At 44.5% G+C, this 23707-nt stretch overlaps 1 protein-coding gene across 1 annotated transcript in view; it reads right to left on the bottom strand.

The window, feature by feature from the left end:
- LOC308174167 (protocadherin-15-like) overlaps window positions 1-23071 on the bottom strand; it is a gene marked incomplete at both ends in the record, with an annotated part of 188179 nt that extends 165108 nt beyond the window's left edge. Inside the window, 3 exons of the mRNA XM_080549237.1 lie at window positions 3320-3385; window positions 4426-4440; window positions 22981-23071. Of these exons, the coding sequence (XP_080405363.1) occupies window positions 3320-3385; window positions 4426-4440; window positions 22981-23071 (172 nt within the window). The remainder of the gene's footprint in view (window positions 1-3319; window positions 3386-4425; window positions 4441-22980) is intronic.
- Window positions 23072-23707: the final 636 nt, after the last annotated feature.

Here is a 23707-nt window from a genome sequence, read left to right as displayed (position 1 = left end):
TAGTCTGACAAGTCTCGCGAGAGTTCCTAAAAATATCCAGGCATATTCTGACAAGTCTCGCGAGAGTTATCAAAAATAAGCCAGGATTTTCCTTTAGCGACGTTAATGGAATACCCCCCTGAGGTGGTCCAGTGGTCTAGCACCGCGGTCTACAGTGCACACATATGCCCATGTCGGCATGGGTTCGAATCCGGCCCATGCCCTACTGATATGCCCTCTCTCTCTCTCTCTCTCTCTCTCTCTCTCTCTCTCTCTCTCTCTCTCTCTCTCTCTCTCTCGCTTACTTCACTGAATCTGTCCAATAAAAATGAGAAATATGAGTGGGACTACCCTACTCAGAAAAAAATACTTTAAAAAAAAAAAGAAAGACCAAGAGAAGGATACGGTACATGTGGATGAAAATTAGGATGACGTACTATAAATAACCAGATCAACATATCCCTTTGGCAAGTTGCATCATGTACACAGCTGCATGTAAAGGATGGCCACATAACGTTGCTCTCTTCCCTCTGTGCTGCGCAGAGACTTCAGAAATGGGACAAATGTGTTGCTTGGTGAACGAATAATAGAGTAACGTTATATTACTATATCCTCATCAATAGATTTCCTGTCACCCTATTGAAAATGCCTTTTGACCATGTAAACATTTTAGTTCCTTTGATCAATGGCTTTCCCAAAATCGTTAGGTTGTCTTCATAGGAATTGACTGTGGAAATCACCGTAGCTGATTAGATATGGAATGAAAATATGGAACAAATGAAGCAAGCTATAATATAACAAAGCCTTGGGAGCATAGTGGTGACTCTACTCTGATCTTAAAGGCTAGCAACACACCATGACGTTAGAATTATAAGGTTCTATCTCCATTTTTGTCAAAATTGAGTTTTTTACATAATCTGATCCATTAGGTGTTTATTAATGCCTGTGTGGTGTTATTTTTAAAATGTTGACATTTTTGAGTTAGTAATTGATCAAATACAATGGTTCCATCTCACAAAACATAATGGAATGTAAAAACTTTGACGCTCAATATCTCTGAACGACCCTAAACGGAGATAGAACCATATCATTCTAAGCTCACGACACTAGAAAGTTATATTTGAAGGGAGTATTACCTGTTTCCAAAAAAGGTTGCGGGGGTTGGACAGAGAACTCACCTGGATGACCTCAGATTGATTGCACGTCTCCAAAAAGACATACCTCTGATTTTAAGGATTTTGACTCTGGGTCTAGATATCTATTTATTCCAATTGTTTCAACTAAATTGCATATTTCATACCAATGTTGACTGGAGGGGGTCTTTTAATGTTGAGATCCCCCACCCAAAACCAACTCACAAGCAATGGCACTTGAAGTCATACACACACACATGCACAGGCATACACACATACACACACACACACACACACACGCACACACACACTCCTGCAGTTTGTTCCAGTAGTCCAGTAGAGCATGAGTGATTGTTTATTAACAAGCAGAGAGATAATATAATGTTGCTCATTACACAGTTAACCTGCAGGGGGTCACGCTATGTAAGGCACACCTGTTCCACTGTCAGAAATGCTTCCCTATATACCTCAGAGCACACACTATCCACACACACACTTCAAACACACACACACACACACACACACACACACACACACACAGAAGAAGGAGGATGAGTAGAGACAGGGTTCAGACGGAGGAATAGCTCCTTCCTCTTTATGAAATACAGAAACATTTGAAACAAACAGAACACCTGAACATAACATAAACACACATGTTATGTAATACGCTCCAGTAAACAGTCTAGCACACGTCCAGCTCAGGAAGCCACCAGTAACACAGCCAAGCACAGCAGAGTCCCTCTCAACACCAAACACCATCTGAACCATCCACTTCCCCCAGCATCACACAACCCCCGGGAGGCCAATACACACCAGCACACACATGCACACACACACACAAACACACACAAGCACACACAACAGTAACAACCAGTTGCTTTGCCTTCGATGTTCTCAATGGAAAGTCTCCTAGTAAAGCTGACGATAGCAGTTTCATTGAATATGGTCTCAGGAGGAGCACAGATTATGGCAATCAATTGTACATCTTCAAAATGAAACAACCTTAAAATATGCTGCATAAAGGCCAGGGCTATTACAATAGGTCTCCTTCAACTCAGTTAAATACTCAGGGCAGTCCCCACAGTATGCTTTATCACATATCCAACTTGGAACTGGATCTCTTTCGAAATAAGTGTTTCCATTAATACTTTCACGTGCTATCATCTGGGATCAAATACACATCTGTTGATGTACAGTACAAGTCAAAAGTGTGTCCAAACGTTTGACTGGTTGCGGGAAAGAAATGTCTTTAATACAATAACAATGTGACAATGTTTACTGAAAACTGTGTGAATACTGAAAACGGTGTGAATGACAAGAAGGCAGAGCAGGATACTCTCATGTGATAAACAAAGGTTTTACGACTACTGATAAGCAGAGGGCTTCGGAGGAGGAGAAGCGCTGTTCCTTCTCTCTCTCTGTGTTACTCTCACAGTTATGTCTACCATAGCCAACCCCAGGACAAACCGCCCACTGATGTTGTAAACCTAGAATTATGAAACACGGGACGTGATGTTATACTGTCCATTGTGCCAATGGATGGTACGCACATGAGGTTTGCCTTGATGTTGAGAGTGGCATGGGAGCTGTATCTCAGACATGGGAAGGATGTTACATTTCGGGACACATCATCAGTAGAGTACCTTTGAATCATGGGGTGTTTCGGCCTTTTCAACACTAGACACCCTCATCTAAGGCGGCCAGCTACAGGGTGATCAAGCCTGAGCTTGTGTCCCATGCCCAATCATGAGAATTGCCTGGTTGTTTAAATGGCGCAGCCCACGGGACTATGCAAGGCAGGGGTGTCCTCTTCCCTGAGTCAGGCCTAGAGCAGACCGCATACCTTGTTCACCCTCCTCCTGGAGGGTTCTGACCTGGGTTCTCAAGTGGGAGTGGGGGTAGGGGGGGGTAAATATGATCACCTGGGACTGCCCCAGTTGAGCCATTGTACTGAGAAGCCCATTTTTGTTGGCCGGACAATCGCTCCTTCTTGCAAGAACTAAATAAATACTCCTAATGATTTGATAAGTTGTGAGCTTAGAATTATAAGGTTCTATCTCCGTTTAGGAAAATGTATTTTAACAGTACAATAACAGTAGGGCACAGCCTACTTAAGTACAGGATCTGGTAGAGTTGTGTATACTGTAGGTATGAATGATAACTCTAGCTTTACCAGAGCAGATGAATCATAAACAGAAGGTACATACCATTGGGGCTCTCCTCGTCGATGGTTACTATGGTGGCAGGGGGGCCTGAACGAGACAGCTTACACTCTGCATGGCAGAAAGACAACACAACACGACACATTAGCTCAGTGTAGGGGCTTCTTAAAACACGAGCTGTACGTTATCCAACATCTAATAGAATAGTCATACACTTTAGCAAAACCATCAGCATAGTAATAAGCATGATTAATAACATACATTGAACATAAATGATGGCAACCTATGACAGGGGACTTCAAACTTGTGGCACAGATAAGGTTAAAAGAAAGCTAGCTACTGCAGATACCTGCACATTTAGTGGTGGTCTCACCGCTGGGTGCTGGTAGGCAAACTGGCTAGTAGTCGCTCTATGTGTAGAGGGCTGCAAGGGAATTTTCCTGGCTACATAGTGTACAGGTTTTTACTTTTGCCTGCTCGCGGCTCTGTCAGTATTGATTGATTGATTGACTGATTGACTGAAAATGTTCATTGTGTGAAGCGCATTGAGTTGCATCTTGTAAGAAATGCGCTATACAAATAACATTTTATTTGATTTGATTCAAAAGGAAACTCAAAAGCATGTTTCATTACAATCTAAACTCCTCAAAAAAAGTTTGGAAACGTTATTTCAGTCGATATAACGTTATTTCCTCCCCTTTAATAATACCAATTGGTATTGTATTTTATATTGTTGGAAAGCCTGATTAGTCACCTTTACAACGAGGTACAACTTGTAAGGATCATGCATTCGTGGAATGAGTAACACAGCTAAACGTGTGGGTAGCGGCCCAAAAAGATTTGCCAAAATCCCCTGCAATAATTCTTCAGTTTGGGTCCCCTCAGTCCCAGTCCTTGAAGGCTTCGGTGTCTATTGGTTCACACTTCCCCTTTCCCACTTATCTCCGTTCCTACAGTAGGTCTACATCAATGAAGCCCAAAGATGACTGGAGTTGTGAATGTGTGCTCTGTATCCACCTGTCATAAACTGTCATCAGCTGACGAAAGAGAGAGAAACAGACAGAAACAGAGACAAAGAGAGAAAGTGAGAGGTGGGAATGGGGAGAAGAGCAATAAAAAAGGGGAAGAAAAGGAAAGGTTGACCCTCTTACCCTCGTACTGCCAGCCTGGACAGGGTCAGGGTTAGTGGTGCCAGCAGACAGCAGAAGAGAATCATGGAAGAAAGGAAATGAAATAAAGGTGTTATGTTTGTTCATCATTAGAGAACGGGCAGACAGGAGGAGCGGAGGAGAGAATAAGGAAAATAGAGAGTTAGTGGACCAAGACATACCAACATTAAATGATATGCACGTATAGTGAACACATTATATTATCTCCTGATACATGTACAGACTTCAGTATGTTTTTATTTTATTATTATTATCTTTCCAGCAGTAAACTGCGGCCAGGGTTCTATATTATGAGAGCGTTGAAAAATGGGACATTTGTGAAACACAAAAAGGTGTGTGACACAAACAGTACTCGGTACACAAAAAGGCACAGTATTATACAGGATGTAAACCTGATGATATCACACACAAACAAACACACAATGATACTCAGCAGCATACACTTACAAATGCACACAATGTACACACACACATGCACATACACACAATCTCTCTCGCTCTCTCTCTGTCTCTGTCTCTCTCTCTCTCTGTCTCTCTCTCTCACCGTGAGTCACTAAGCATCAAGTGTCACTGACTAAACCACGTTTACAGACACATGCTGCCCATCCCCCCACCCAGTGTCCTCTTACAATGTGATCATCAGAGAGGGATAGAGAAGACAGGCTCCTGACACGACATCCCCCGGCCCATCTAAGGTTCCTCACTGGCCGTATGTCGCCTTACTTCACGTTGCAAACTAAACATCTGTTGCCCAGGTGAGAAGGAGAGGATTCTATTCCTATCAAATATGCATGCCCCGTGCCTGTGTCATGGCTTAGTGATTCCCTGAAAGTCCTGGGTCCACGAGTCTGCCCTCTGTCCTCCCTCTCATCTATGTCCCTCTTAGTCTCCCCACTCTCTAAATAAATGTCAGAAAATTCTCTGATGTTTTGGGCAGAATAAAACACTTTTCTTTTTTTATGAGTCTTCAAGCTGTTCCTGTACATGATTTAGTCATTATTACTGCAGGCTGTAATATTGCTGACATATTCACTTATTTTTCCACATTGTTGTGTTATAGACTCAATATGCATTTGCATAGGAATCAATTACACACTTACCCAGCTAAAACATCAATTATGCTTGAAATTACCTTGGATCACTATGTTCTCAAAAGCACATTTTATTTGACAGTACACTTACTCGGTTCATTTCTCCCAGATGGAGCTTTAGACATAAATTCATAGACAACTTTTCGACAAATTGATTGAGTTTTGGTAACTTTCTTTTCATGCTTCGCTGCTTAAATGTAACATGTGTAGGGTAAAGCTAAGGCACTGTGGTGCACCAAGATGGCAAGTTCGTTAGCCATACTCTTATAACAAGAACATGTGCAAGGAACATGTGCAATACGCCTTGAGTATGGATAGGAAGCAACAGGGAAAGCCTGTTGTGTGTAAACTCTCCTCCACTCCAGGCGATTGACTGGGGGGAAGTGGGACTGGGGGGATCTCAACAAGGTAACTAAGCGTCACTGATAACAACTGCCACGTCAAAAGGATGAGCATTAAGTTAAAAACACTCGAGGGGCAAAGGTCAGTTATGACCCTCTGTGTCTCTGGCTGTGGCAGGATGCCCGGGATGGGACAGGTTGTGTGACAGAGCTAACAGTGACACGTTTTTTAATTTCCCAGGGGCTCAGTGAAGTTAATTTGCGTAGCACAACCATCCAGGATCGCAGGGGGGGGGACACTGGGACAGATCCAGCGATCCAGAGGAAGATAGCGCAAAGCTGGGAGAGACACAGAGAGCATCTGTCCAATGCCACACATTGCCTGTTCGCGGGAGGTCACATCACAGGCCAAAACAAAAAAGCAAAACAAAAACAGGAGCACTTTGTTTAGATGCCAACAGATAGTGCAGGATTAAAATTAAACGTTGTCATAATGCAGATCAACCGTGCTCAGAATGTAATCCCTCACTCTAGGTCAATGTTTCAATGTTGAGAAGGGCTTTTAATTTTGCTTCATGGTGTGTGTGAGTGCGTGTGTGTGTGTGTGTGTGTGTGTGTGTGTGTGTGTGTGTGTGTGTGTGTGTGTGTGTGTGTGTGGAGGGGGGTCTGAGCTGCTGACCATGTAATCCCACTCTCTCTCCATCCTCCCTCCTCCCCACACATTCCCTCAATCCTGTCCTACATCCTAACCCCACCTTCCCTTTCTCCCTCCTCTCCTTCACCCCACTCCCCCCAGTCCCATGTTCCCTCCCCACCCCCACGCTCCACCAGCCCAGGCTCACTTGTTACCCCCCATCCCTCATCTCCCTCCTCTCCCTCTTACTCCATCCTCCCCCCCCATCAAGTCCTCCTTCCTGAGGTAAACTACTCTACCATACTCTACTAGGAGGGCGAAGCTCACAATCACACTCCTAATTAGCTGCACTGATGTCACCCTGCAGTGCCGGAAGGCGAACATGGAACCAGACTCCACCCTCCTGGACTACAGAGGCCGTGATTACAGCCTTCTGGCTCTCAGATTAAATGGTAAATGGACTGACTTATATAGCGCCTTTATCCAAAGCGCTTTACAACGGCCTCTCATTCACCCATTCACACACCAATGGCGGCAAGGCGCCGGCCCGCCGGCCCGCCTTGCATGGTAGCTTGGTACCCAAATTGGGAGCAATTTGGGGTTCAGTGCCTTGAAGGACACTTCGACATGTGGCCAGCCGGGGCTCGAACCGCCGATCTGCCAACCTTGCGATCATTAGACGGTGGCTCTTTTTTTTTTTTTTTATCTTTTATTATAAAAATATTCTTTTAAATACAATCATAGCTATACATATTCATACATGTTCATTTTATAGCCTTCATTGTATTCTAATTCAAATAAAATAAATTAAAAACCAATAGATAAAAACAAAACACACCCATACCATTTTGGTATGAGATGCATCCATCTATTATTCCGTCAGTCCTTCATAACCAAGATAACCCTTTATCATAAATCAATAACAAATGAATGCAACACAAAAAACATCTTCAAAAATCTAAATCAAACTCCAACCCTCCATCCACCACCACTCTTATAAACCCACAATCCCTAATAAACAACTTCTCAAAATCTTTTTGCCCTGTCTTGTGCATCAGTCCCACATTCTTCCTGACCAATCCCTCAAAGACTTTCCACACCGTTATCCACTTTCCCTCAAATCTTGCTAAATTCCTCCTCAAATAAATTGCATACCTAGCCTGTGATAATACATAATTTAAACACCATATATTCACTCCCCTTCTCTTTCCCTCCACCCCAAAAACCACCATCCTCCTCCACTCCTGCATCCCCACCACCTCCACCCCCCAATGCTTCTTCACTAGTCCTTTCAACCTTTCTTCGAATCCCTTCATTTCTTTACATTCAAAAAGCATGTGCATTAAGTTCTCATCCTGTATCCCACACACATCACACTCCCTCGAAACTGTTCTGTCTACCTGATGCAACACCACCTTAGTATAAACCCTGTTATGCCTAAGCATAAAATCAAAATGAGTACATTCTAAACTATTATATTTTAAAAATAAATTCCTCCATATGTTCTTCACCTCCAATCCTGGGAACACCTGCCTCCACACCTTCTCTGCCGCAGGCTCCTTCACTCTGCTCTCCAACAGTGCCCAGTAGCACTCCTTCACCTTAACCGCTGAGAAGTCCCGCACTGTTTCCCCTTTCCCTAGTCTTAACTTAGGTAACTCTGTTTGCTCCTTCCCTTTTAACTCCCTATCTAACCTACTCACCCACTCCCCTGGTATACTCTGCTTTATTTTATTATACATGCTCACTATTTCTCCCCTTCTCATCTCCTCATCTGTTTCCCTAACAACTTCTATAATTGCCTGCTCTGATAGGAACCCTGGCACTACCTCATACCTAAAATCCCTTACTCTAATCAGTCCTGCCCTCCAGAAACTCCTAGATTCTAACATTTTCCCCTCTCTTCTTATTACAGGGTTCAATAAAACTGGAACATTTAGTATCTCCCCTCTCTTCTCACACTCATATCCTACCTGAGGCAAAAAACTACCCCAGGCTTTAAACACCTCTTTATAGAATTCCGGCACCCTATCATACATCCGTGCTTTAAAGCACATCAACAACCCATAATCCCCACACCCCCCACATCTATGTACCCATTCCCTAAAGTATCCTTTCCATCCATGTCCTTCCTCCCCATACAAAAACCTTTTGACTGTTCTGACTCTCATTGCCCTCATCTTTACTTCCAAATCTACCAGTTTCAACCCTCCTTTATCATAATCTGCTACTAATACATCATACGCTATTTTAACCCCCTTTCCTCTCCACAAAAAATCTGACACTAACATCCTGGTTTCTTTTAGAACCCACTCTGGTACATTCAATACTCCTAATACATAAACATATTTTGACATTAACAGTGCATTAACAATTACAACTTTTCCCTTCAGTTTCATGTTCCTTTGCTTCCAATAATTCAATGTTGTTCTTATTTTATTCAAAACCCCTGTCCATGTGTAATCAACAGCCTCCCTGTCATCCTCTCCAAGATATATCCCCAACACTTTTATCATCCCCTTTACAATTTTCAAATCAAAAACACAATTGTCTGTATTCACTCCCCCTATACACAACATTTCAGACTTGTCAACATTCACTTTTGCACCAGAAGCCTTTCCATATATGTTTACACACCCCATTATTTTGTTCACACTATTTACATCCCTGACAGTACATGTCGTGTCATCTGCATATTGATGGATTATGCTAACTCCTCCCCCCGGCATATTTATTCCCTTAATTTCTTTCTCCTGCTTAATATACGCTGCCAATGGCTCCACAGATATGCTATATAGCAATGCTGACAGTGGACACCCTTGTCTTATTGATCTCCCCAAAGGGAAGGAGTCAGTCAATAATCCATCTATCTTTACTTTACTTCTTGCATTCTTATATAATAGTTCAATCCAATCCCTCATAACAGTCCCAATCCCAAAATGTTCCATTGTTTTCAATAAAAAAACATGTTCCACCCTGTCAAAAGCCTTATTTAAATCCAAAGATAACAATAAACCCCCTTCCTCCCTCATGTCCTTCACAACATCCCTTAATGTGCACATATTCTCTGCCACATCCCTCCCTGGGACTCCATAGGCCTGGGTAGGTGCAATCATGTTTTTCATTACTTTATTCAATCTATTTGCTAATACTTTTGCTATGGTTTTATAATCACAATTAAGTAATGATAATGCTCTATAATTCTGTAATTTGTTCCTGTCCCCTTTACCCTTATACAATAACGTGAGCACCCCCAAACCCATAGAGTCCGGAACAACCCTTTTATTCCCCATACACGTATACACTCTGCACAATATAGGGGCCAGGATGTCAACAAAAGCTTTATAAAATTCAGCCGTCAACCCATCCGAACCCGGACTCTTATTTGGGTTTAACCCCATGATGGCTGTCTTAACCTCCTCCACCCTTAGGTCTGCATCACACATTTTCCCTTCTTCTTCTGTCACCCTAGCTTCCACTGCTTCTAATACTTTATTCATACATTCCTCATTCACCCCCCCAGATGTATATAGGTCTGTATAAAATGACTGCACAGTATCCATTATTCCCACTAAGTCTGTTATTATTTCACCTTTATCATTCTCTAATTCCTTAATTTTCCCTTTCTCTTTCTGTCTCTTCTCTAAACCTAAAAAGAATGCTGTACTCCTTTCTCCCTCAACCACATACCTTGCCCTACTCCTTACTAAAGCACCTTCACACTTTCTCTTCTCTAGCTCCCTCAAATCTTCCCTCACTCTCAAATACTCTGCTAAATCATGCCCTGGAATATTATCAACTCTTTCCTGTTCTATTGCTAACCTTTTCTGCAAATCTCTTTCCTCCCTCACCCTCTCTTTTCCTCTCAGTTTTGCGAATGCTATTATTACAGCTTTTAATTTATCCTTCATCCCTTCCCACCACACACACACATCACTCTCATACATCTGGTCTTCCATAGCAACACTCACACACTCTCTTACTATCACCCCAAAACGTCTATCTTTCAGTAAACTTGCATTAAAGCACCATGTCCCTCCTCTTCCCCCTACGTTCCTCGCACCTAGCTGGAAAGACTGAGCATCGTGGTCGCTAAAGGCCATAAACCGATACTCAACCCTTCCAACCAGGTGCCTCACCTCCCTCTTCACTAAACATAAATCGATCCTTGATTGTCTCAAAACCCCCATCACCATTTGTCTCCTTGAAAAAACCTGTGCATCAGGGTGCCCCTCCCTCCATATATCCACCATTCCTCTTGTGCGCATCATTTCTAATAATACTGGGCGTGACGGATCATTCCTAAATTTCACCCCCCTTGTTACATCTAACCTGTCCACCACCACATTATAATCCCCTACCATAATACAATTCCCAACACATTTCTCTTTCAAAGATTCAAAAAAAACTTTCCTATATTTGTCCACATTTGGTGCATATATACAATATAGTGCATACTCTATCCCTTGATATTCGAACCCCACTCCCACCACTCTTCCCTCATTGTCATTCATTATATTCCTTACATTTTTCACTACCCCATTCTTTACCAAAATAGCCACCCCACAAGCATACACAGTTCCATTACTCACATAAACTTGTCCATTCCACCTCCTTCTTACATCCTCCATTATGTCCTCTGTCCAATGCGTCTCCTGGAGGCATATAATCTCCTCTCTGTATGCTGCCAACACAAGCTCCATCTTCTTCCTATCCCTGAGTCCATTTGTGTTGACAGCAACAACCCTGACCATCGTCAAGATTACAAAGAAAAAGATCATGTACACCGCCATGTCATTTTCCTACCTTAGTCTTCTTCCCTTGTGCACCTTTTGCACCCCTTCCCGATCTTGTCCTCACCCTCTGTACATCCGCATATAGTCCTTCATCGGAACCTTTTCTTTTCCCCACGCCCTCTGTTGAAGGCCCTGCCTCATCCATCTCTCCATCCCTTACTGCGTTGTCTAGGCTGGCTCCAATCTCCTCTCTCTCTTTACCCTCCATTTCCACCGGACCAGGCCCCTCCGCTCCTCTCTCCACTTCCGGCTCCATCTGGGTCTCCTCCACCACCTCAGCTTGTCCTCCTCCCTCCGTCACGTCTTCATGGCTCCTTTCCCCACCTTCTCCTTGTGTCTCCACCACTTCCTCCTCCACCACCTCCTCCTCCTCTCCCTCCATCTCCTCTTCTTCGTCCCCCTCCTCCTCCTCCTCCTCCTCCACCACCTCCTCCTCCTCCTCCTTCTCCTCCTCCTTCTCCTCCTCCTTCTCCTCCTCCTCCTCCTCCTCATCACTGCTCACTCTCTCTCCTCCATCATATCTCCTTCCCATGCATTCACGTGCATAATGTCCTTGTTTATTGCATTTGTAGCATACGAACTCCGGGCATTCTCGGATTACATGTCCTGGTTTGATACATAGCCTACATACCCTCACCTGCTTATCATGAATCACCCTAAAGTGATCCACTCCAACCAGGGTCTCAAACTTGGTAGAATAGGGCAAAGACCTCACCTCTTCGGTGAACTTCACCTTCATGTATCTCGTCCCGTCTGCAATGTCAGTTCCCGGCCACGTCTTTCTTTTGATAGGTGACACCGCCTTCACCCCCCACGACTCCAGCCTGTACCTGATCACGTCGTCCTTCAGATATACCGGGAGATGCAAAAACGAGACCACCATTTCATCCACCGCCAAGTCCCTTCCCATTATTCTCACGTCTTTTATCATGAACCCATCCGTGAGCTTGTCCTTCCCTCTCCTCGATGCCAGCGTGATCTCATATTTCCTGTCTCCTTTATCCCGACAGCCCTCCACATTTCCACACACCTCCTTTATGCCTCGTAACATTTCCATCATGGTTATATTACTTCCCTGCTCCAGTCGCACTTCCACCGTTAAACTTGCGTCATACCGTTTGTCCGTGTTGCTTTTATCGTCGTCCATTCCATTCGCGTTGTTCGTTGCCATGTCGTCCGTCCTTAGAAGCCCCCGATCAGCACGAAGCTGTCGGGGTACTCAAAATCCTTAACTCGCTTAAATAAAGATGTTATTATGATGTTCGTTTGTTTTTTTCAAAGACACGCTCAAACTTTTTCTCAGTCCAAACACACCTGTTCAACTTCCGCTCATGCGCATAGACGCCGACTCTACCTCCTGCGCCACAGCCGCCCACAGATTAAAACCTCCATGCACAGATCCACTCCAGTACCCTCACAACGCAGCTCGGGCCACTTCTACTGCAGACAGGCAGAGCCTGCACATCTGGCCTCTTAATCAGACAATCTCTCCAAACACACACACACACACACACACACACACACACACACAATCATTATTTCAACCTTTTATTTCAACTCGATGGTCCACTGAGGTTCCCCTCATTTACAGAGACGACGAGTGATAAAGATAAAGTAAAGATAAAGAAGATAAAGTAACATAGGAATAAAAACAAGGAGAAGAGGATAAAAACTAAGAATAAAAGATTAAAAAACGATCAGCTAAAACAATTACGAACTGAAGTGCAGTGATTATAGATCAAAGCCTTGAACTGTGCAAAGTTTGGAAGTACATCAATCTTTAAAGTGCGTTGCAGATCATTCCAAGAGCTAGGAGCACTAAAGCAAAAGGCAGTCTTTCCAAGGGTAGAATGTACTCGGGGGACAGTAAGCATAAGTAAGTAATTTGCACATTGTAGGATATGGACCAAAGTTAAAATCGAACATTCTTGTGATGTAGGGAGGTTGCTTAGCAATGAATGTTTTAAAAATGAACAAAAACCAACACCTCTGCAAGAGAAGGCCAACTAACCTTATCATACAGGGAGCAATGACGAGTATGGTAACTCTAATAAATCTATCGTGACGTTAGAATTATAAGGTTCTATCTCCATTTTTGTCAACATTTAGTTTTTTACATAATCTGATCCATTTGGTGTTTATTAATGCCTGTGTGGTGTTATTTTAAAAATGTTTACATTTTTTAGTTAGAAATGAATAAAATACAAAGGTTCCATCTCACAAAACATAATGAAATGTAAAAACTTTGACGCTCAATATCTCTGAAGTACCCTAAACGGAGATAGAACCTTCTCATTCTAAGCTCACGAAATTACATCACCGTAGTCTGAAACTGATAAGAAAATAGCTTCAATGATCCTCTTCCTACTAAATATTGGGAAGCTGGCTATGTTTCTATACAGGAACCCGTAGAGACGTAGTTTACACACAAGACTTGAAATATGGAAATGAAATGTGAATTTCTCATCCAGCCAGATCCCAATATATTTATATCCTGGAACTCTGTCAATAATTACACCATTTACAGTAGTTATAGTGAGACTACTATGATCAATACCTCTGGCTTTAGAAAACAACATAAAACATGTTTTGTTACCATTAGGCTAAGTACCATCTTCAGTTTGATAAGTGAATCTTGTAATGCATTAAAAGAGAGCTGCAAGTTCTCCATAGCACATTTTACAGAGGCAGCAACACAATACAAGATGGCATATTGTTGTGCTCAGGTCTCAGTGAGGTGGAGTGGTGATGTCAGGGCTAAGCTCACCCCAGACAACATCAGCATAAAGATGAATTTGACAGCCATTAACAGAGGATACAATATCAATAATATAGATAGTAAAAAGAACAGGACCTAAAACAGAGCCCTGTGGAACATCTTTTGATACTCAACACACACACACACACACGCACGCACGCACACACACACACACACACACACACACACACACACACACACACACACACACACAAACACAGTAAGGAGAGGTATTGTACTAAAAGGCATGTTTGTCTCATACAGATTGAGGCTTGACCTTTAATTAAACTTTACTAAACTGTGAGGCCTGTAAATAGTGGCAGACAGACAGGATTGAAAGGTATTGAGGAAAAAATATGGATCCCTGCTTAGATCGTGACGTTAGAATTATAAGATTCTATCTCCATTTTTGTCTAAATTATTTTTTTTACATAATCTGATCCATTAGGTGTTTATTAATGCCTGTGTGGTGTTATTTAAAAAAATTGAAATATTTTAGTTAGTAATTAATCAAATACAAAGGTTCCATCTCACAAAACATAATGGAATGTAAAAACGTTGACGCTCAATATCTCTGAACTGCCCTAAACGGAGATAGAACCTTATAGTTCTAAGCTCACGAGATGCAGACAGTCCTGCTTAGATGCAGACAGTCCTGCGTCCCCATACTCCATCCTGTCCCCTGACGTGTGCAGTTGTGCACTACTCTACATACAGGATATTTAATATACTCTACATACAGGATATTTAAAAGCAAAGGATTGCTGTAAGAGCCCATGACTACATCAATCTTGAATTCATACGGTGTCGTTTACAAGTGTATTCAGGGGAAGAAGGGAGAATTGGGATGCAGGGAGTATGTTACTGTCCAGACTGTCAGAATATACGAGGCATGTATGAAAATATGAGAAGGTGAAGGAAGACAGGAAGGAGAGAGGACGAGCGATAGAGAACGAGAGAGATCAATGTGGTAACTCATTTTCTGATTTGTAATTAGTGCTTTGTGTTGCCACTGCCCGTTTGTGATTGATTCATTCCATTATTAATTGTTGAATCTGTTTTCATTAACATTCTAACTATCAACTGCAGTAACAACATAGTTTTACCCTTCTAGAGTTTTTGCACATTCACATTTTAATTTGACAGGCAGACAGACAGAAGACAGGCAGTGAGACCAAGAGGCTTTGATAGACAGACAGACAGACTGGAGATGTTTGTGGATGAGAAGAGGAGGAGGCGGAGGAGTGTTGTAAAAGACCTTCCCAAATCAAGTTCATCCTGAGGTGACACTGAGAACAATGAGAAATTACAATACACCCCCCCAAACATATGCACATGCAAACACGGATGCACACACACACACACACACACACACACACACACATATGCACGCACACACTTCACACACACACACACACACACACACACACACACACACACACACACACACAAACACACACACAAACACACACACACACACACACATATGCACGCACACACTTCACACACACCACACCCTCCTCTATCATCATCAACACAGAAACTGTCTCCCTCAGCAGCAGCGGTTCTCACACTTCCACACATCGATACCCAACAGATCTCATTTGCATTCGCAAGCATCTAACTACCTCTAATTCCTACCTGCTCCCTATAGAATTATTCGCGCCTGCGTTCAGACGACAGGCCATGGGCCCCTGTGATAGCCAGTGGGCTGGAAACTCCTTAGTAAGACAGGAGCAGGTCACTCTGAGGTAACAACAAACAACACAGGTAGGAGGACACAGACTGGAAATGGGACACGGTCTAGTGATTTAGTCCGCATGTAGGGAATTGTAAGACCCCGCAAACAACCCAAACAAGTATTGTTGTGAACAAATGTGTTTTCCGTTTTTTGGCATATATTTTGTGCCTATTTTGCATTTTGTGTTGAAGAACTCACTCAATATAATAACCAACATTTCTACATTCACAAAATACCTAGAATTTGTCAGCAAACTTGGGTGGAGGGTAGTATTCGTAATAGTGTGGGGACATATTCCCTTAGCTTCAGCCACCCCCCACACCCCCCACACCCCCACAAATAGCCATGTGCGTGTGTCTGTTTGTTTACAAGACCATGCCAATGACATCAGTGACTGTATCCACAAAGAACGTTTTGGCGATCAACATACCAACATACCAACACACCCCCCGCATCAACCTTCGGGGACAGAGATCTTAGTGTGGCAGCCCCCACCCTCTTGAACTCCCTACCTGCGGTGATCCACAACACCCCAGTGTTTCCTCTATATGCATTGATTCGTGGCGGGCCGCCACAAATACATTTTCTCCGCCACCAATTGATTCAGTCCACTTTGATTCAGGCTGCGCAACGAGAAAGGCAGCGAGGTATTATGACCGGAGAACAGAAAAAAAGCAGATTGAAGCTAGTTTAGGCCGCTTTCAGACCTACATTTCGTTCCGATTTACGGTGTAGTAAGTTACAATATGTTACAATGTTGCAATTAACCTCGTCGGCGACGCGCTTGCAAAACAGTTTTGTGATTGGTCCGAATTTAGCGGGACATTTGGATTTCTCCCTCTCTCCCTTCCCTCTCTCTTCGCCCGTCGCCGGTCCCTTTAATCCTGTATCCTAATCGAAAATGCAACATCATCAGCGACGACTGTGGGTTATTGCATTTACTGCTGTTCTCTGGTTCTCTGGTTCATGTTCTTATTCTCATTTTCATGTTCTTCATGTTCTAAGACAGTCAGAACCTGGCCAGAAGGGTCCGCTCCACTGCAGATCTGCCTAAACGACACCCCATGGCAGGAATATGAGCATGAGGACCTGGAACAGTACACGTCGTCGGTTCTGAACCACATAGTGAACTGCACCAACTCAGTCACCGTGGACAAACGGGTCCGGGTCTACCCCAACACGAAGCCATGGATGACTGGGAAGGTCCAAAAACTGATCAACGAGAGGGACACCGCCTTCTTCGCAGGGAAGAGCACACCGCTGTACAGCACCACCAGGGCTAACCTAAAGCGCGGAATCAAAGCGGCCAAGGCAGACCACAGAGAGAAGATTGAGGAATGCCTCCTGAGCAACGACTCCAGGCGGATGTGGCAGGGGGTTCAGCAGATGACAAACTTCAGAGCCAACAGGCTCACAGCCGCAGAGGACGACCCCCTGCTGGCGGGAAAGCTGAACACCTTCTACGCCCGGTTCGACGAGGGGCGAACGGAGGTAACCACAACACAAACACCACTCTCTCCAGCTCTCAGCAGCCTCACCCTCACAGAGCATGAAGTGAGACGCGTGCTGAAGGCGGTGGACCCCAGGAAAGCCTCGGGGCCGGATGGCGTCCTGGGACGGGTGCTGAGGGACTGCGCCGACCAGCTGGCCGGGGTTTTCACCAACATCTTCAACCAGTCCCTGTCCCAGGCCACCATCCCACCCTGCCTGAAAACCTCAACTATCATCCCAGTCCCGAAGAAAAGCACGGTGAGCTGCCTAAACGACTACCGCCCGGTGGCACTCACACCAATCATCATGAAGTGCTTCGAGAAACTAGTCCGGGCCCACATACTCACACGCCTCCCGCCCAACCTGGATCCATACCAGTTCGCCTACAGAGCCCACAGGTCCACAGAGGACGCCATCGCGACGACTCTCCACGCCACTCTATCCCACCTGGAGAGGGGAAACAGCTACGCGAGACTGCTCTTTGTGGACTTCAGCTCCGCCTTCAACACCATCCTTCCAGACAGGCTAGTGACCAAACTACTAGACCTGGGTCTATCACACTCTATATGTGCATGGATCAAGGACTTCCTGACCGACCGCCCCCAGAGGGTGCAGGTGGGCCCCCACACCTCCACAGCCCTCAGACTCAGCACTGGGTCACCCCAGGGCTGCGTGCTAAGCCCCATCCTCTACAACCTCTACACCTACGACTTCACCCCCGTCCACCCCAGCAACTCCATCGTAAAGTTTGCAGACGACACCACCGTGGTGGGATGCATCTCGGGGGGGGACGAGGCGGTGTACAGGGATGAGGTAGAGCAACTGAGCAAGCTGTGCAAGGTCAACAACCTGCTGCTGAACAAGTCAAAGACCCAGGAAATCATCGTAGACTTCAGGAGGAAAAAGTCCGAGATCCAGCCCCTGCTCATCGACGGAGAGAGCGTGGAGAGAGTCTCAACCCTCCGATTCCTGGGGATGCACATGCGGGATGACCTGACCTGGAAGGACAACACAAAAGCCACCATCAAGAAGGCACAACAGCGGCTATACACCCTGAGAGTCCTCAGGAAGGAACACAGCAAGCAGGAGATACTGGTGACCTTCTACCGCGGCGCAGTGGAGAGCATCCTCACCTACGGCATCTGCAACTGGTTCTCCAGCTGCACAACAGCGGAGAGAAATGCGCTACAGAGAGTCGTGAGAACAGCACAGAAGATCACCGGCGCCCCCCTCCCCTCTCTGGAAGAGCTGTACAACACACGCTGTCTCAGGAAGGCCTCCAAGATCTCCAGGGACCCGACCCACCCTGGGTACGAACACTTTACCAGGCTGCCCTCGAAAAGGCGGTTCAGGACCTTGGGCGCAAGGACAAACAGACTGAAGAACAGCTTCTACCACAGGGCCGTCCAGGCCCTGAACACAGCAAAGACCTAGGTTCTGGGCACGGGACAGTCTGGACGGATTGATGGCAGCTGCTGGACTGAAAAAATCAGGTGTAGTGCTGAGGCACAAACATGTACATTTCAAGCCTGCAAACTGCGACACTTTAAATAAATGTGAAATAACACTACTGTGCAATATGACAACCCTAGTCGTCTATCTGTACAGTATAGTATAGTGGATAGTGTACATAGCCTTTATTTATGTAAACCAGCTCCTTCCCTTCTTGTGATTTTTTTTAAAAGTGTTTTTTTTTTCCTTTCCTAACACCGGGGGAGCCACCCCTCCTAAATGTTGTTGTTTGGTACCTGTACTGTAGCAATGACAATAAAGACCATTCATTCATTCATTCATTCATTATACCAGTGCTCAGTATACGAGTATTTTAAATGAACATTCGTAATGTAGTCTCTGATGTTCATGGTCAACTAAATCAGCCTATTTTGTGAAACAAATAATGTTCCCTAGCAGCCTCGCACCTAACGCTAGCTTCGAACTATTGATAGCATAAACGTTGGTAAATGTCACAAACGACACAGTATTGGCAGGGGAAAAGAAGGGGAGTCGAATTTTTATTGACAACGGATTTACATGCTGGAAAAACATGCAGCTAAAATTCAGGGAACATTTGGACAATAAGAGACACATGGGAGCTGTGGTCGCATGGTCTAATTACAGGGCAATATGCGCGGGGCAAAAATAATCTATTGCCTCTAAAATCATTACGAACAGAACGGCGGAGGTACGGGTAAACAGGGCTGATGTCGCTGTCATCAAAGGTAAGAGTTGGTTTTCTTTAACTCAGCTGATAGCATTACGGTTCATTTACATTTACATTTACATTTTTGGCATTTAGCAGACGCCTTATTCCAAAGCGACTTACAATCAATACATTTGAATACTAAGCATGTGAATCAGCAGTCCACCATTCGTTGCAGGAAGAGTACTCTAGCTCGGGCCCGGGGCCACTGATAGGAGGAAAAACCTTCTCCCTATTATCGCCTTCTACTAAAACTTTTTTTTATTTTTTTTATTTTTTATTATTACTGGAGAAACTGAGAAACAGTACAATGGGGGCAATAGAAGTTCTAGGGACACAGTAGAGGGGAAAGCGGGTGTCTTTAGGAGACGTAGTGGTGAGGGTCGGAAGATGTCTCAGGAGGAGCAGTTAAGATGTAACCTGAAGAGATGGGTCTTCAGTCTACGACGGAAGATGGGTAGTGACTCTGCCGTTCTGACAGCCGTGGGGAGCTCATTCCACCAGCGGGGAGCCAGTGTTGTGAAGAGACGTGATCGGGCAGCCCGACTGCTGTGTAGAGGAGGTGGGGCCAGTCGGCCAGCCGAGGTGGAGGAGCGGAGTGAGCGGGCAGGGGTTTGGGGGGTTACCATTTCCTTCAGGTAGGCAGGGGCTGTCCCTTTAGCTGCCTGGTATGCAAGCACCAGGGTCTTGAATCTGATGCGAGCTGCTATCGGGAGCCAGTGCAGGGTGCGAAGGAGAGGGGTGACATGCGAGTATTTGGGGAGGTTGAATACCAGCCGGGCAGCAGCATTCTGGATGAGCTGCAGAGGTCTAATGGCTGAAGCGGGGAGCCCAGCCAGTAGTGCATTGCAGTAATCCAGGCGGGAGATGACCAGTGCCTGGATCAAGAGTTGCGCTGCCTCTCTGGTAAGGAATGGTCGTATCCTTCTGATGTTGTAGAGGAGGAATCTGCAGGAGCGAGCCGTTGCTGCAATGTTCTCCGCACAGGATAGTCGGTTATCCAGGATCACTCCAAGGTTCTTGGCTGTCAGGGAGGGGGTTACAGTAGAGTTCTCCACTGTGATGGAGAAGTCTTGGAGAGGGCAGGCTTTCCCGGGGATGAAGACGAGCTCAGTCTTGTTAAGATTGAGCTTGAGATGGTGGTCAGCCATCCAAGTTGAAATGTCAGCGAGACATGCTGAGATACGGGTTGCCACGTGTACATCAGACGGGGGGAAGGACAGGAAGAGTTGAGTGTCGTCTGCGTAGCTGTGGTAGGAGAGCCAATGTGAAGAGATTACCGAGCCAAGAGACTTGGTGTAGAGGGAGAAGAGTAGGGGCCCTAGGACGGAACCCTGGGGAACTCCAGTGGAGAGGGTTCGTGGAGAAGATAGCGATTCTCTCCAGGTCACCTGGTAGGAGCGGCCCGCCAGGTAGGAAGAAAACCAGGAGTGTGCGGTGCCAGAGATGCCCAGGTCTGAGAGGATGGAGAGAAGGATCTGGTGATTGACTGTGTCGAAGGCAGCAGACAGGTCAAGGAGAATGAGAACAGAGGAGAGGGAGGAAGCTTGGGCAGAGTGGAGGGCTTCCGTGACGGTTCGTTCGGTATGAACCTTGGTAGGGAGGGAGGGACGGAGGAAGGAAGAAATGGAGGGAGGAAGGAAAGGATCTAAACTAGGCCTAAATCGGCAATCTTGCGCTATAGCCTCTAAGGCAGGGGTCGGCAATAGGCGGCCCGCGGGCCATTGCTGGCCCATCACCAATAATATTTGGCCCAACAGATTATTTTGAGAATCCACTCACAATAATGTGACCTTGTCTGGGAGGAGGGGAGAGTCATTATCAGAATGAAACTATGTTAAATAATTATTAGAATAAGTTAGGCTGCGCTACATCGTCAGTCCACACATTTATTATTCAAAAATATGGAAAAGGGTGAAACTACGTTTCAACGTTGTTGAGAATCACAACACAAACTCGCTAGACAAGCCAAAATACTGCAGCGAAATGGATTGGACTGCTACCTAGTTAACTAGAACACTACTTTACATTGTTACCTAGTTAACTAGAACACTACTTTACATTGTTACCTAGTTAACTAGAACACTACTTTACATTGTTACCTAGTTAACTAGAACACTACTTTACATTGTTACCTAGTTACTAGAACACTACTTTACATTGTTACCTAGTTAACTAGAACACTACTTTACATTGTTACCTAGTTAACTAGAACACTACTTTACATTGTTACCTAGTTAACTAGAACACTACTTTACATTGTTACCTAGTTAACTAGAACACTACTTTACATTGTTACCTAGTTAACTACAACACTACTTTACACTGTTACCTAGTTAACTATAACACTACTTTACACTGTTACCTAGTTAACTATAACACTACTTTACATTGTTACCTAGTTAACTAGAACACTACTTTACATTGTTACCTAGTTAACTACAACACTACTTTACATTGTTACCTAGTTAACTACAACACTACTTTACATTGTTACCTAGTTAACTAAAACACTACTTTACATTGTTAGCAGGCTCACAAAACAAGCTGTGTTAGTTGACTAGCGATGTGTACATTTTTCGAAAGAAAAGTCAAAGCATTAGAACGTGTCACATGTTTAAACAATCAATTACTTAAATTAGCCTTTGATTATGTTCGGGCCCGCCATCCAGTGGCTCCAAAAAAAATTGGCCCGAGGCCAAACCTAATTGCCGACCCCTGCTCTAAGGGCTCTCAATCTATTCCCATTCTAAAAAAAGGAGATATTTGACTGTAAATACTAAGATGTCCACTGAATGAAGTACTTCAACACTCCACTACAAGTGGTTTTTAATTCTATTGTGCAGTGTTCCCCATTAAACAAGGAATCCAAAACCTTTTGAATGGAAACGATCGGAAACCTTGCGTTCGGAAGTGACATGCAGCTACACACAGGTTGGGAAATCATCACCGGTTCTCTGCTTGTTCGCTGTGTGGCAGCGCGGCGACCAAACACACAGTTATTTCCCTGGGGAATCAAGTTCAAAAGCAAATATCCCAGACAGTGTTCCCCACAAAACAAGGAATCCAAAACCATTTCATGGAAGTGATCGGAGTGAATGTAGCAGACGGATGAACACGGCAAGGGAAATGTTCAACACGGCGCCCGATTTAATACAACGGATGTCAATACGTGCTGACTCCACTTCGATGCTTCCAGTGTGACGCGAGGCCTAGAGGCCAATCGCATGTTTTCTGAATTACGCAGCCCACAAAAAACTGACCCGAATTGCTTTATTTCACATTTCACAAACATTCTTTGTTTCTGTGTTAGTGGGCATCAGAGACCCACATGTACCAGCACACGTTTCTCATAATATGGGACCTTTAAAAGCCCCAAAAGACACATTTATGGCATGAAAACAGAACAGGACTGTTTCAGCTACAGAACCCCCCCCCCCACACACACACACACACACACACACACACACACACCTGCTGCCTACCTTCTGTGTCCTGGCCCGAACTGCAGGTGATCAGAGTGAAGATTGTCATGCCTGTCCCCAACCATCTGAAGAGCCAGCACCCCCGTCTCATCTTCTGTCAAGTCTCACTGCCTGCCCACCTGGAGGAGACCAACACAGACACACTGCCTGTTTACTCACCAGAGATAACACTGCAAATGCACACACACACACACACACATCGTGACGTTAGAATTATAAGGTTCTATCTCCATTTTCGTCCAAATTGAGTTTTTTACATAATCTGATCCATTAGGTGTTTATTAATGCCTGTGTGGTGTTATTTTTAAAATGTTGAAATTCTTGAGTTAGTAATTCATAAAATACAAAGGTTCCATCTCACATGGAAATGGAATGTGAAAACTTTGACGCTCAATAACTCTGAACTACCCTAAACGGAGATAGAACCTTATAATTCTAAGCTCACGGCATGCAGATAGACATACACACACACAAGGGCGTAGGAGCACAAGGGAACATGTCCCCCCCCAATGTTAGCTAGAAGCAGGTAAATGGTACACCTAAAAATACAAATAGCCATTTAGCTGGTGCTAAATGAGGACACAACTAAATGTATGCTCTAGATTCTGTTATACTGAGAACAATAAACATACCTGGGTATTTGGATGGATGATAAACTGTTAAAATATATGGTGAAAAACGGATTAAGAGTTCAACCTTTTTTGTACAGAAATAATCTTGCTTCACC

Source organism: Nansenia antarctica (genome assembly GCF_963989245.1).
Source record: "Nansenia antarctica genome assembly, chromosome: 19".
In the NCBI taxonomy this organism is placed as follows: Eukaryota; Metazoa; Chordata; class Actinopteri; order Argentiniformes; family Microstomatidae; genus Nansenia; species Nansenia antarctica.
The sequence above is the reverse complement of the archived record's forward strand: the minus strand, read 5'-3'. Positions and strand labels throughout refer to the sequence as shown.